At 38.8% G+C, this 15,444-nt stretch overlaps 1 protein-coding gene across 1 annotated transcript in view; it reads left to right on the forward strand.

Annotated features, from left to right (window-relative positions):
• The window catches only part of MMP16 (matrix metallopeptidase 16), a 243,953-nt gene that overhangs the window by 143,368 nt on the left and 85,141 nt on the right, over positions 1 to 15,444 (forward strand). The window contains exon 4 of the mRNA XM_077810049.1: positions 7,833 to 8,137. Coding sequence (XP_077666175.1) covers positions 7,833 to 8,137 — 305 coding nt within the window. The remainder of the gene's footprint in view (positions 1 to 7,832; positions 8,138 to 15,444) is intronic.

The raw sequence follows: 15,444 nt of genomic DNA on the forward strand, positions 1-15,444 counted from the left end.
TTCTTTCAAAACTGACAAAAGGTGACTATATAGCAATTTACCTGTTGATCAAAAATTATGGGAACTGTGTATTTCCTCATTTTTTCCTCCTGTGGAACCTCTTTCATCAACAAGAAAGCCTCATCCATCACATGGAATTTTGACTGTGCTTATAATTGTGTCCCTTCTATGTGATTAAAGTTCCTGTTTCAAATCTTCATAGTTATTTCTGATTTAGTTACAGTTACAAAATGTCACCAGCTCAAGGTTAGAATTAGAATTTTCATAACTCTCTCCCCAGAACACATCTTATTCTGGAAGGAGATTGCCAGGTCTGAATGTTTGGAAAACCCTACTTTAAGAAAACCCTCAGTATACTATGGTGACATACAGTATAACTGCTCCCCCACTGGTATATTCCTAACCTACTGTTTGCTCCTGCATCTGTAAGTTTGGTACATTGTGAATAAGCTTTCTTGTACCTCTATGTGTGTAGTTGTCAACAGTCCCTCTCTTCTAGCGAGGGAAGGTGAGCTGTGGTTTTATGAGATATATACTTATAGCTCAGGTATTATGGGGCAGTCCTTAGGCCTTTTCACTTCTTAATTTGCTATTTCAGTGACATGTTCAAAATGAAGTCTTTTAAGAGATTATCATTGTTTGTATTGCAGTAACACCTAGACTGCAAGGGTTGGGGGCACCATTGTGCTAATGCGGTGTACTACTGCTATAATGAACTTGTTGCTTCCAATAGGACAACTGTTTTCCCAGTTAGTTTATTTGCCACCATAATACCTATAATGCAGACACATTTTTTTCCATGTCCCCTTCTGTTGCATATTTTAAGCAAGATTCTTGATATAACTACTCTGGATCTACACCAGTGTCAATGAGATGAAAATCTGCCCCTTTTTAGTCAGTCATGGACACATTTACTAGTGTTACATACATTTTAAAATGCACAATTATTATAGGAGTTTTCCAAAACACAGTAGCTATTAAAGAAAACTTCAAAAGGCATTCTGTTATAAACAAATAGTTTATATTATTTTCTTCATATGCTATGTGTTTAAATGTAATTCACCCTTCTGCAAGGCTGTTTTGGAAACCAAGAATGTCTTTTGTTCTAGTGTGTGAAGTGTATGTTGTGGAAGAGCCATAAATAATGGACTTTTCTTGAATTTGAAAGGCAAGATTTGGAGAACTATCAGAAGTAACTTGATAGCTAAAGCCTGATGAAAAGGGTGCCTGAGGCTATTTAATCTTTGTGAAAGTGGCATAATACTACAGTGACTTGCACAATTTGTTGTTGAGTAATCAGTGCCAGTCCTTTGTAGAGTAATCACTATGAAATTAAAACGTGTAATGTAGTGCACAAAAATCTGTATTAAGATAACATTAAAGGTCTCACTCAAATTCACTTAGGCTGGGCATTTCAACTTTAAACTTTTCATTCTACACTTAACTTACACCATTGTGCCTAAGGTTTGCAGCAACCTGTATGTCTAGGGAAATTCCACAGACAACAGTGTGAATGGAGTGAAAATCTGACTTGGCAGCATTCTGATGATCTATCACCAGATCAATGTTGGTTCACTATGCTGCTAACACTATACTTCCTCAAAGTATGCTAGAAAATGTAGTTATAATATAGCATATGAATAGAAGAAAAGGAGTACTTGTGGCACCTTAGAGACTAACCAATTTATTTGAGCATGAGCTTTCGTGAGCTACAGCTCATTTCATTAGATGAAGTGAGCTGTAGCTCACGAAAGCTCATGCTCAAATAAATTGGTTAGTCTCTAAGGTGCCACAAGTACTCCTTTTCTTTTTGCGAATACAGACTAACACGGCTGTTACTCTGAAACCTGTCATATGAATAGAAGTTGCTTCTTAAAACCGAAAGCCTTGGACAGTTAAAAAAAAATGTTGGAAGTGCTGCTAGAAGCTCCATTGTTAAGGTTGTGTTAAGATTTGCAGTTAAAGCAGGACTAAAATCTGTTGCTGTTTTTTTAAATCCTTAATGATTTTTCAGCAAATTGATACACTCATTAATGGCTTGATCAAAACCCCCCTGAGGTCAGTGGAAAGCCCCCTCCACTTCACCTCCCCAATTGATTTTAATAGTCTTTGTTTCAGACCCAAACATCTCAGGACAAATTAATTTGCTATTAAGTCCTTTTGATCAATAATCTTTAAAGTGTAAAAAGCAAACCTTTTTCACAACATGCAAAAGTGCATTTCAGTGGAGTTCTGAAAAATGCTGCATACTCTTACAAAAAAATACAACCTGTACTTCAAAAAAATCCAAATATTAACAACTCTGGAAATTAGTAGTTGAGGGATCCAGTGAATTCCCCACCACCATATAATTCATCCTCACTCATTTTTACCTCACCTGCCATACAACCCCCTCCTCCCCCCCCGAAGTTTAAATTTGCTCTCTAAAACTTACCAAAACAACAAATTGCTAGGAGATTTTAAATACCACTTCCTATTCAAGGGATTCTCTTCCCATATACTTTAACAATAACCTTTAGTACAATGGTGTTCAGTACAAAAAATCTTAATACAGCCTTGATCTTGCAATCAGCTCTGCAAAGGCCTAGGGATCCACTCAGACAGAGCGCATTTTATCATCAAGGTCTTTGTTAGTTGCTACAAGAAATAGTTAATATGATTAATAAATGCCAATCAAGATGGTTTTATGAAAAATATATCTTGTCAAACAAATCAGATTTCATTCCTTGAGGTGATTACAAATTTGGTTGATAAAGATAAGTGCGTAACTGTAACATATTTAGACTTTTGTAAAATGTTTGACTTATTACCACATAACATTCTGATTAAAAATTAGGAGTACATGATATCAATAGAACACACTTTAAATGGATTAAGAACTTACTAACTGACAGATCTAAAAAGTAGTTGTCAATAGGGAATCACTATTGAATGGGGGTGTTTCTTTTGGGGTTTCAGAGGGGTTAGTACTGGGCCCAGTGCTAGTCATCATTTTGATCAGTGTTCCGGAAGTAAACATAAAATCACTGCTGATAAAATTTGTGGATGACACAAAGATTGGTGGAGTGGTAAATAATGAGGACAGGGCAGTCCTACAAAGACATCTGTATCACTTGGTAAGCTGGTCCCATTCAAACAAAATGTGTTCTCACACATCAAGGAACCAGGAATGTACACTATAACTACAGAATGGAGGACTGTACCCTGCAAAGCAGTGACTCTAAAAAGGATTTAGGGTCAGAGCAAACAACTGAAGGTGAGCTCTCGGTGCAGTGCTCTGACAAAAAAGGCTAAGGTGATCTATCCATGTATAAACAGGTGAGTAGGAGTATTCAGGTGATTTTACCTCTGTATATGACATTGGAGAGACCATAATGGAAGGTGCAAAGGCTGAGGGACTTGCATAACTGGCAGGGGTACGTTGTTTCAAATAGTCCTTTGACACTCATAACACTTCCTAAATTTACAGTAGTCACCTTTGAGGTTTCATACTACTCCACGAGAATACATACATATTTGCCAGGCAACCCTGGCAACTACAGGCCGGTAAAATTAACTTCAGTACCAGGCAGTTTGGGTGAAACTATAGTAAAGAACAGAATCATCAGACACTTAGGCCTAGTGTACACTAAAAAGTTAGGTTGACCCAGCTGCATAACTCAGGGGTATGAAAAATCCACATCCCTGAGTGACATAGTTAAGCCAACATAACCCCCACTGTAGACAGCACTAGGCCGACAGAAGAATTCTTTCATTGACCTAGCTACCACCTCTCAGGGACTTGGACTACCTACAGTGAAGATGGAACCCCTTCCATCAGCATAGGTAATGTCTACAATCAAATGCTACAGCAGTGCCGCTGTAGCATTTCAAGTGTAGACAAGCTATAGTTGAACACGATTTGTTATGGAAGAGTCAGAGGTTTTGTAAAGGGAAATTATGCCTCACCAATCTCTTAGAATTGTTTGAGGGGGTCAACAAGCATAAAAGAAGGTTGAGGGGAGATATGATTGCTCTCTATAAATATATCAGAGGGATAAATACTGGAGAGGGAGAGGAATTATTTAAGCTCAGTACCTATGTGGACACAAGAACAAATGGCTATAAACTGGCCACCAGGAAGTTTAGACTTGAAATTAGATGGAGGTTTCTAACCATCAGAGGAGTGAAGTTTTGGAATAGCCTTCCAAGGGAAGCAGTGGGGGCAAAAGATCTATCTGGCTTTAAGATTAAACTCAATAAATTTATGGAGGAGATGGTATGATGGGATAACATGATTTTGGTAATTAATTGATCTTTAAATATTCATGGTCAATAGGCCTAAAGGGCTGTGATGGGATGTTAGATGGGGTGGGATCTGAGTTACCCAGGAAAGAATTTTCTGTAATATCTGGCTGGTGAATCTTGCTCATATGCTCAGGGTTTAGCTTATCACCATATTTGGGGTCGGGAAAGAATTTTCCTCCAGGGCAGATTGGAAGGAGGTTTTTCGCCTTCCTCTGTAGCATGGGGCACGGGTCACTTGCTGGAGGATTCTCTGCTCCTTGAAGTCTTTAAACCACGATTTGAGGACTTCAATATCTCAGACATAAGTGAGGTTTTTTGCAGGAGTGGGTGGGTGAGGTTCTAAGGCCTGCATTGTCAGGAGGTCAGAATAGATGATCATAATGGTCCCTTCTGACCTTAGTATCTATTAATCTATGAATCTGGGCAAGGGTCATCCAGTTGATATAGTGTACTTGGACTTTCAGAAAGCCTTTGACAAGGCCCCACATCAAAGACTCCTATGCAAAATAATCAGTCATGGAATAAAAAGGATCTCATGGATCAGTAACTGGCTGTTGTCCAGCATATTCATAAATGATCTGGAAAAGAAGGTAAACAGTGAGGTGGTGAAGTTTGCAGATGATACAAAATAACTCAAAATAGTTAAGTCCAAAGCTGACTGTGAAGAATTACAAAGGGATCTCAGCAAATTAGGTTACTGGGCAACAGAATGGCAGAAAAAATTCATTGATGATAAATGCAAAGTAATGCACATTGGAAAGTATAATCCCAAATATACATACAAAATGACGGGATCTAAATTAGCTTTTACCATTCAAGAAGGAGATCTTGGAATCATGGTGGAAAGTTCTCTGAAAACATCTGCTCAGTGGGCAGCCTTAGTCAAAAAGCTAACAGAATGTTAGGAGTAATTTGGAAAAGGATAGATAATAAGACAGAAAATATCAATGCCAATATGTAAATCCATGGTATGCCCACATATTTAATACTGCATGCAGTTCTGATCACCCCATCTCACAAATATATATATATTAGAATTGGAAAAAGAGAAGGGCAACAAAAATTTTTAAAGGCAACAAAAATTATTAACAGTATGGAGCTGCTTCCATATGATGAGAGGTTAAAAAGATTGGTACTGTTCAGTTTGGAAAAGAGACAACTGAAAGGGAATATGATAGAGGTCTATAAAATCATGAATGAGGAGGAGAAGGTGAATAAGGAACTGTTATTTACCCCTTCACATAACACACAAACCAAGGATCACCCAATGAAATTAATAGGTAGCAGTTTTAAAACAAAAATAATGGGGTAATTTTTCACACAGTGCACAATCAACTTGTGGAACTCATTGCCAGGGGATGAAATAAGTCCATGGAGGATATGTCCATCAATGTCTATTAGCCAAGATGGTCAGGGATGCAACCCTCTGCTCTGTGTGTCCCTAAATCTCTAACTGCTAGAATCTGGGACTGGACGACAGGGGATGGATCACTCGATAACTGCCTTGTTCTGTTCACTCCCTTTGAAACATTTGGCACTGGCCATTGTCAGAAAACAGGATACTGGGCTAGATGGACCATTGGTCTGACCCAGTATGTCCATTCTTATGTTCTTACAATGATCTCTTACGACACTTAAACTGAAATCAATAAGTTTTGTCCAGGATATTGCAAGAAACTGCCATATCTGTTACTCAAACTGAAAAATGGTGGTTTCTCCATTTCTTGATGTTTTCAAATGAAGCCTGCATGGCTTTCTGGAAGATATGCTGTAGTCAGCCAAAGACAAGTTACTGGGTACAAAACATTTGTAAGTGGGTGAAATATAATGGGCTGTGATATGCACAAGGTCAGACTAGATGATCTACTGATCCCGTAAACTCTATGAACATATGAGTTTAGAAAACAGAAACTTGAAAGATCTATATACACTTGCTTAAACATACCACATCATAAAATCAAACACATTTCATAACACCAAAGACAGATCTTTCCAGTTTTATTGATAAAATATTTTTCTTTTCCATCAACACATCGCACTGAGAACTTATATAACTCAACTTAATGTACTCTGAAATGATATTTCTTTTAAAATCTTTGCTGCGCATTTAATAAACCACATGTCAAATCAACAATATTCATCCAAATGCAATAGTTCCAATACAGACACAAAAAAGGGTGCAAAGTAAGGCTTGAATGGCTGGTATATATCAGGTAAAAATGTGTTCTGAATAGCAGTGCGGAACTGGATTGATTCCAAATTGATTAGTTTGGGACTCTGTGTGTGTGTGTTTATTTATTTTAAATACGTATTTTTGGTAAAGATTCCATTGTAGCAAGAGGTGAAAGGAACATTAAATTCTTACTGGTATGGGGCCTCAGGCAGAAGGGGCGGGGCCTCGGGCAGAAGGGGCAGGGTCCCAGGCAGAAGGGGCAGGGCTGGGGGGGTCAACCTCCCCCACTGACCCCTCCACGCTGCCTGACCCCCATCACCTGGGCCTCCGGCAGCGATTTAAAAGGATCCGGGTCTCCAACCACTGCTGCGGTAGTGGCGGCGTGGCTGGGACCCCCAGGCCCTTTTAAATTGCCGACCCCGGAGAAGCTGCCCCTTTTGCCCCCCCTCCTGTCGGCCCAGGAGGGGAGGCAAATGACATTAAAGTTCTGCTGCGGCAGCTCTTTAACATGGTCTGCCTCCGGGGTGGTACTGGCTTCTTACCGGTATGCCATACCGGCCCGTACTGGTCTGCTTTCACCCCTGATTGTAGCATACTTTCCACCATCACTCATTTTAATCAACATTGTTTGCGTCTTCTGCACATTTCTTATGGAAATTAAGATGGAGTACTTGCTTTTGATGAAATAGTTTAGAACAGTACGGATTCCTGAAGTAGTTCAAACTTTTCTGTCAAATTATTCTTCCTGTGGACTGTTTAATTTAACAGAAGGTCACTGTGTGCTTAATAAGACAGCAAAAGGACATCTTAACCTGTAATGAAATGGAAAAAAATGTTTCTAATTACGAATTAGTTGTGTCGTTCTGAATGTAGCAAGAATTGTTTTTAGGGCCTTTTAAGTTCTGGTTGGTGGGCACAGCATGGTATTATTCTGTTGTTAATTGTAACCACTAAGAAATTAAAACCTCATTTAAACTGGGAACATTTGCAGTTTTTGATCAGAATGACATGCAGTCCTTTGGCTGAGCTTGATTCTAATTGTGTTCCAAGAGATAAATGGCCAGTGGTTGATTAATCCAGTTACCCCACTGTTAAGCATTTTTTTTCTTCATAAAATATTTTTAATGATATTAGAATAAGAAATGTGTACTGCTGAGAATCGAATAACTAACCCATAATGAGATCTAGCATAAAACACTGCACAGATCAATGTAGTAATTTCTCACCTATTTATTTAAAGCTATTTTTCTCTGAGGATATAATGCCTTACCAGCACTGTATATGTCCGTGTATGCAGTAATCAGAGTAAAATGAACGTGAATTGTGTCACTGAGCACTATATCAGATTAATTTGTTTGTTTGTTTGTTTCAGCATAAAGAACGTCACTCCAAAAGTAGGTGATGCCGAAACCCGCAAAGCCATTCGCCGTGCCTTTGATGTGTGGCAGAATGTAACTCCTCTGACATTTGAAGAAGTTCCTTACATTGAATTAGAAAATGGCAAGAGGGACGTGGATATTACAATAATTTTTGCATCCGGTTTTCATGGAGACAGTTCTCCCTTTGACGGGGAGGGAGGATTTTTGGCCCATGCTTACTTCCCTGGGCCAGGAATTGGGGGAGACACTCATTTTGACTCAGACGAGCCATGGACTTTGGGAAATCCTAATCATGATGGTAAGAGCAGATTTTAGTTTAAAAATAGTGAATTCAAGTGTGGTGTGCATTTCTGCAATAAAAAAAACAATTTCCATACTATCCTGGGGCACCGAAGTACCTGTCAGTGTTTCACTAATTCCACATTAGTGTAGAAATACGTCAATTAATATGTGGTCTGTTAGGGATCTTCGACATGAAATGATTTTTTGTAAATGTAAGTTACATAATTATTGTTCCTCTTTGGAGATAGATGAAATTCCTTTTAGGAGCTACTGAGTTCATCCAACCATTGAATTATTTATGTAATGTGCCCTTCATGTGCATTTTGTTTACCATACTATCTTTAATTAGGTTGAGGAAAAAATGAACATTTAATAGCAGGGATATTATGACAGAAAAATATCAGTTAACAACAGGGACCAATAGCAAATTAGAACCTACAACCTGGTCTGCTATTTTTTGCCATGATGATGCCATGCCTTGGTGCAAAATCAACCCTTGATTTGCCATTTCAGGAAAATAGTTCATTTATCCCCAGTGTCTACACATCCGTTCTTGAAATTCAAACTGGAAGTGCTTGAATACCTCATAAGCAGCTGAGAACCATTTAATGCTTCCTTAGTTGGGATGACTCATCAAATTAAGCTTTGTTAGTTTATTATAAGATTTAGTTAATTGGATGAGTATACCGGCTTCTTGTAAGAGGCCTGCGTTAAAGTTGGCCACAGGTTATTAAGATAATGAATTTGGTTGTCTTCAGTAGGACCTCTATCACTCACGAGGGAGGGGTTGGACAAACTATCTTTAGAAATCTTTATTTTGTCTGCAGAAACAATTAATTAAATATCTGCTCAACTGAAGTGATAAATCCATTAACCCACAAGAAAAAAATAAAAGAAGCAATTAAGAACACAAATATAATGCTGCTCAGTTTGAGGGGAATTTCTGGCTTTAATTTTTTTCCTTAGGGATTTTCCAAGTCAGAGCCTCAGTTTATTGTTAAACACCATTTTCACATAGGTGCTAGCAACAAGGCTTTAAGTTAATATTTCATTACTATGGATATAGGGTATGGTAACGCTTCTAATGGCACAGTTCTTTCAGTGTAGGAGGCTCAATGAGACAGCAATACATTGATCTAGACTGTGAAGTCCTTAACTAATAGAATGTCTACCAGAAACTTCATTTATATGTTGAATGAAAGCATAAATTCTTGACAATGCAGAAAAATCTGTGGGATTGTATTGCTGTATTTTACCCCCTTTATAATTTAAAATCTCTGCTCAGTTCAGCACGAACAGACACAGTTCAGTTAGGTAGAGTTAATAGTAAAGCTGTTGCAGACCTCAATTAAAATATTTTATATACCAGTGGTTCTCATGGGGGGCCATGAGCAGATTTCAGGGGGTCTGCCAAGCATGGCTGGCATCAGACTTGCTAGGGCCCAGGGCAGAAAGCCAAAGCCCCACCACATGGGACTGCAGCTGGGGTCCCCGAGCTCCACCACCAGGAGCTGAAGCTGAAGCCTGAGAAACTTAGCTTTGTGATGCCCCCTGTGGCATGGAACCCCAGGCATTTTCCCTGCTTGCTACCCCCTAATGGCGGCCCTGGCTTTTATATGTAGAAAAACAGTTGTTGTGGCACAAGTGGGCCATGGAGTTTTATAGCATGGGAGGGAGGGGGGGGCTCAGAAAGAAAAAAGTTGAGAACCCCTGGTATATACAGACTTCACTGAGGAAACTGCACAGAACCTCCTGTTGTGTGCTTCCTTTTTGTCATCAATTTGGGCCCTCAGTAGAATCTGAGGATTGATATGCACTTGAAAGTTATTTTGAATTAAGGCAAAATGTGAATTTTAGGAGCAATAGCTGTGCCTGTAGTTTAATCCCATCAGGAAAAGGCGCTCTTATTCTTGAATAAGAGCGTCCACATGGGGTCTGTTGCTGAATGACTGTTGTGGGTTAGCAGTTGTGGTTAATATCCCTATGTAAACAAACTCTAAGACTTTAAGAGATACATTTCAGTAAGGAGAAAAAAGTGGGAGAGGACTGGAGAGCAAAGGGTTAGCTGAGGTGTTTGAATACTATCCCTAAAAAGAAGTTTCTTATAAAAATTAATACTTTGACCACTTGGAGGGGAAGATTGTGACATCTGTATCAAGGGTAAACTATTATACCATGGTAGGTATCAGTGAAAATTAATATACTTTATTATATTATCCATTCACAATTTGCATTTTGTGCAGTTAATAGCCCATGTGCTTTTGTGTATCCATTTATATTTAAGGAGGGGATATTCCTGTTACAATGGAACATACTGTCAGGAACAAAACTGGCTGGTGATGTTAACCAGGATTCCACAGTATTGTGAGAAATGAAAGAGACAATTCTCTTAGAAAAATAAGAGTGCTTCCAAATTTTGTGGACTGCTGGATTGGTTGTTGAGGTGATATATAATGAAGTCTGAATACCTTGTCTGAATTCAGTGTCAGTGCGCTGAAAGGCAAAGGGGTGCAAAGCATATTCTGGTGTTGAACCACAATTTATTCTTCATAGACAGCCTTTATGTTTTTAAGGTTCATTGCTTATATAGTAGTTTCAGTATGATGCAGTACAGTCATTATCTAGTATAGTCTATATAATTTAAAAATCTAATAAAAGAGCAGAGAACTTCAGTGACAGATTTTTGTAAAAAATCTACCCCCAAAATGCTGCACGTATTACTTAGCTAAATGAGTTTTTCTCTCTCTCCTGTTCTACTGCTCTAGAGTGGTTTGGAAAAAAAAACAGAACAGCTTGGTTATTTAGCAAAAATGCAAATCAGGGACCCTCTTGATAAGTACCAAGCTCATTTTCCACAGTATATTGCACTGCTAATGAAGGCAATTTGAATTCTGTCTACCTCAAAAGAGATAAACAACTTCTTGGAGTGCTAGTAAAACCTTAATACATTGTTATCCTGTTTTCTATAAATTTTGTTTGGGTTACCCCTACTTTTGAAGCTCTTGAGTTAATGCAAAAACAACGAGAAAAATCAAGTTTTGTTAGAAACCAAAATCTGACCGGAAGGAAACATGTACAAATTAATTCTTTGCACCAGCGCTCTGACTGTGGTTATATTCTAATGTTACTTTATCCTGATTGTCACAATCATGTTTTTTTTTTCCTTTAATGTCCTGGTGTTCTGAGTTTTCTCATTATGCTCACTTTGTATGGGTTTATTAATGTCACAGTCTGAAATGACACATCCAAAGGAATATGACTTCCCTATATTTTAGTGCTGCTTATCTCCATTCTCACCCCAGTGGTATATCGCTATGGACCACAAAGCTAACAAGTCGCACATGTTGTGTGGAGCACTGCACTCTCAGCCCTCCCCACACCTGCATTCTGAAGGAAGAACAGGAGAGACTCATGGAGCAAATGGGCTTTCCACTTAGATAAAGTCCTCCTCTCTCACAACTCAAGAGTAGCTGTGTCTCTAAGACCATTTGTTTCTATGGGACAATGCATTTGTGGAACAGATGGTTAAGGGAGAGGAATGGGAACAAGAGCAGTTTGTGTGTGTGGAGAGCCAAGGGGGCGGGGGGGGGGGAGCCAAGGATAGAGATATGATTGTCTGTGTATTTTATATATTGGACTGTATCCTTCTCCACCCATCCTTCATGTGTCACTTGTTATTTTAGGCCTCCATTCTTCCAGTTGTTCCATGTGAGTGGGCCCTTTCATGTAGGTGCCCCATTTACTTCTGGTGTCTCTCTGTACAGTACCAGATCAGGGCCTTAGATTTCTTTAAGTTCTCTGGGCTGAGGACAGTGACTCCATGTATGTTTAATCCACACCCAGTGTAACGGGGCCCTAACCCTAATTAAACCTCTGCATACGGTTCTAAAACAAACATGAGTAATGATGTAGAAGAAGATGATGGGCAAGACAGTGACAGAGAGAAGAAACACTGAAGGTAAAAAATAGAGTGGAGGTCAAATCAGAAAGTGTGTGTGTGGGGGGGGGGGAAACTATGAGGCAAGATTTTTAAAGGGAAAGAAGATGAAACATGATTTAAAAATTAAACAAAAGGAAAATACCAAATACTGAAAAAGAATGGGATAAAGAAGTTGCAAAGGAAGAGAAAAGCAAAAGAGAGAGTAACCCCCCCCCCATTCCATATGGATTTTGATGCTTTTAAAAAAAGAAATATGACTTTTTTGAGCCTTCTGCTGGAGAGAGATGGATCATTCTCATGACTCCATGCCATTTAGATGCTATATATCACCTCATTTTCCTAATGGAAAGTTTAGATACTGGACAATGGGTCCAAAACCAGAAAAAATACCTGTTCCAGAGTGTGGCACTGTTAGGGAAATATGGCATCAACATAGTGAGCATAATATAATAACATTTAACATTCCTGTGGTGGGAAGAACACCTCAACAGCCCAACACTGTGGCATTTAATTTCAGAAAGGGGAACTATGGAAAAATGAGTAGATTAGTTAAGCAGAAATTAAAAGGTACAGTGACTAGAGTGGAATCCCTGCAAGCTGCATGGACACTTTTCAAAGACACCCTAATAGAGGCTCAACTTAAATGTACACCCCAAATTAAAAAACACAGTAAAAGAACTAAAAAAAATAGTTGGCTTAACCACCATGTAAAAGAAGCAGTGAGAGATAAAAAGGCATCTTTTAAAAAGTGGAAGTCAAATCCTAGTGAGGTAAATAGAAAGGAGCATAAACACTGCCAAATTAAATGTAAAAATGTAATAAGAAAAGCCAAAAAGGAGTTTGAACGACAGCTAGCCAAAAACTCAAAAGGTAATAACAAAATGTTTTTTAAGTACATCAGAAGCAGGAAGCCTGCTAAACAACCAGTGGGGCCCCTGGATGATCGAGATACACTTAAAGACGATAAAGTCATTGCAGAGAAACTAAATTAATTCTTTGCTTCAGTCTTCACGGCTGAGGACGTTAAGGAGATTCCCAAACCTGAGCCGTCTTTTGTAGGTGACAAATCTGAGGAATTGTCACAGATTGAAGTGTCACTAGAGGTGGTTTTGGAATTAATTGAGAAACTTGACAGTAACAAGTCACTGGAACCAGTTGGCATTCACCCAAGAATTCTGAAAGAACTCAAATGTGAAATTGCGGAACGATTAACTATGTCCTTGTAACTTGTCCTTTAAATCAGCTACTGTACCCAATGACTGGAAGATAGCTAATGTAATGCCAATATTTAAAAAGGGCTCTAGAGGTGATCCTGGCAATTACAGACCAGTAAGTCTAATGTCAGTACCGGGCAAATTAGTTGAAACAATAGTAAAGAATAAAATCGTCAGAAACATAGAAGAACATAAATTATTGAGCAAAAGTCAACATGGTTTCTGTAAAGGGAGATCATGCCTTACTAATCTATTAGAGTTCTTTGAGAGGGTCAACAAACATGTGGACAAGGGGGATCCAGTGGACATAGTGTACTTAGATTTCCAGAAAGCCTTTGACAAGGTCCGACACCAAAGGCTCTTACATAAATTAAGTTGTCATGGGATAAGAGGAAAGATCCTTTCATGGATTGAGAATTGGTTAAAAGACAGGGAACAAAGGGTAGGAATAAATGGTAAATTTTCAGAATGGAGAGGGTAACTAGTGGTATTCCCCAAGGGTCAGTCCTGGGACCAAGCCTATTCAACTTATTCATACATGATCTGGAGAAAGGGATAAACAGTGAAGTGGCAAAGTTTGCAGATGATACTAAACTGCTCAAGATAGTTAAGACCAAAGCAGACTGTGAAGAAATTCAAAAAGATCTCACAAAACTAAGTGATTGGGCAACAAAACGAGCAAATGAAATTTAATGTGGATAAATGTAAAGTAATGCACATTGGAAAAAATAACCCCAACTATACATACAGTATGATGGTGGCTAATTTAGCTATAACTAATCAGTAGAAAGATCTTGTTGTTATCGTGGATAGTTCTTTGAAGACTCCATGCAGTGTGCAGTGGCAGTCAAAAAAGCAAATGGGATGTTAGGAATCATTAAAAAAGGGATAGAGAATAAGATGGAGAGTATCTTATTACCCTTATATAAATCCATGGTATGCCCACATCTTGAATACTGCGTACAGATATGGTCCCCTCATCTCAAAAAAGATATACTGGCATTAGAAAAGGTTCAGAGATGGGCAACTAAAATGATTAGGGGTTTTGAATGGGTCCCATATGAGGAGAAATTAAAGAGGCTAGGACTTTTTAGCTTGGAAAAGAGGAGACTAAGGGGGGATATGATAGAGGTATATAAAATCATGAGTGGTGTGGAGAAAGTGAATAAGGAAAAGTTATTTACTTGTTCCCATAATATAAGAACTAGGGGTCACCAAATGAAATTAATGGGTAACAGGTTTAAAACAAATAAAAGGAAGTTCTTCTTCATTCAGTATACAGTCAACCTGTGGAACTCCTTGCCTAAGGAAGTTGTGAAGGCTAGGGTTGAAAAGAGAACTGGATAAATTCATGGAGGCTAAGTCTATTAGTGGCTACTAGCCAGGATGGGTAAGGAATGGTGTCCCTAGCCTCTGTCTGTCAGAGGGTGGAGATGGATGGCAGGAGAGAGATCACTTGCTTATTACCTGTTAGGTTCACTCCCTCTGGAGCACCTGGCATTGGCAACTGTCAGTAGACAGGATACTGGGCTGGATGGACCTTTGGTCTGACCCAGTATGGCTATTCTTATGTTCTTATTGTCAAAATCCCCAACAAGAGCCCATCTCAAAGAATTCATCTAATTATACAAATATCAAACTGCAGTCATGAAATTTAAAGTCACAAGACAAGAAAAAGAGGTGCCTTAAGAACTAAATTTTCCTGCTGCTATCAGAAAAATCCTCTACTGTACACTGCTCCCTGTATTTATAGATTCATAGAAATGTAGGGCTGGAAGGGACCCCCAGAGGTCATCTAGTGGGTCTTCCTCCACCCTAATGTGAGGCAGAAACAAGTAAACCTAGACCGCCACTGATAGATAGTTTGTCCAACCTGTTCTTAAAAACCTCCAATGATGAGGATTCCACAACCTCCCTTGGAGGCCTACTCCAGAGCTTAACTATCCTTACAATTAGAAAGTCTTTTTTCCTGATGTCTAACCTAAATCTCCCTTGTTGCCAATTAAGCCAGTTACTTCTTGTCTTATCTTCAGTGAACATGGAGAACAATGAAAAATTGATCACCATCCTCTTTAACAGCCCTTAATACATTTGAAGATTTTTATCAGTCTTCACATTGAAACGGAAGATCACATATTTCTTGTTGGATGTCTTGTTTCTTGTTAGAAG

The sequence above is a fragment of the Eretmochelys imbricata genome, chromosome 2 (assembly GCF_965152235.1).
Source record: "Eretmochelys imbricata isolate rEreImb1 chromosome 2, rEreImb1.hap1, whole genome shotgun sequence".
NCBI classification, from domain to species: Eukaryota; Metazoa; Chordata; order Testudines; family Cheloniidae; genus Eretmochelys; species Eretmochelys imbricata.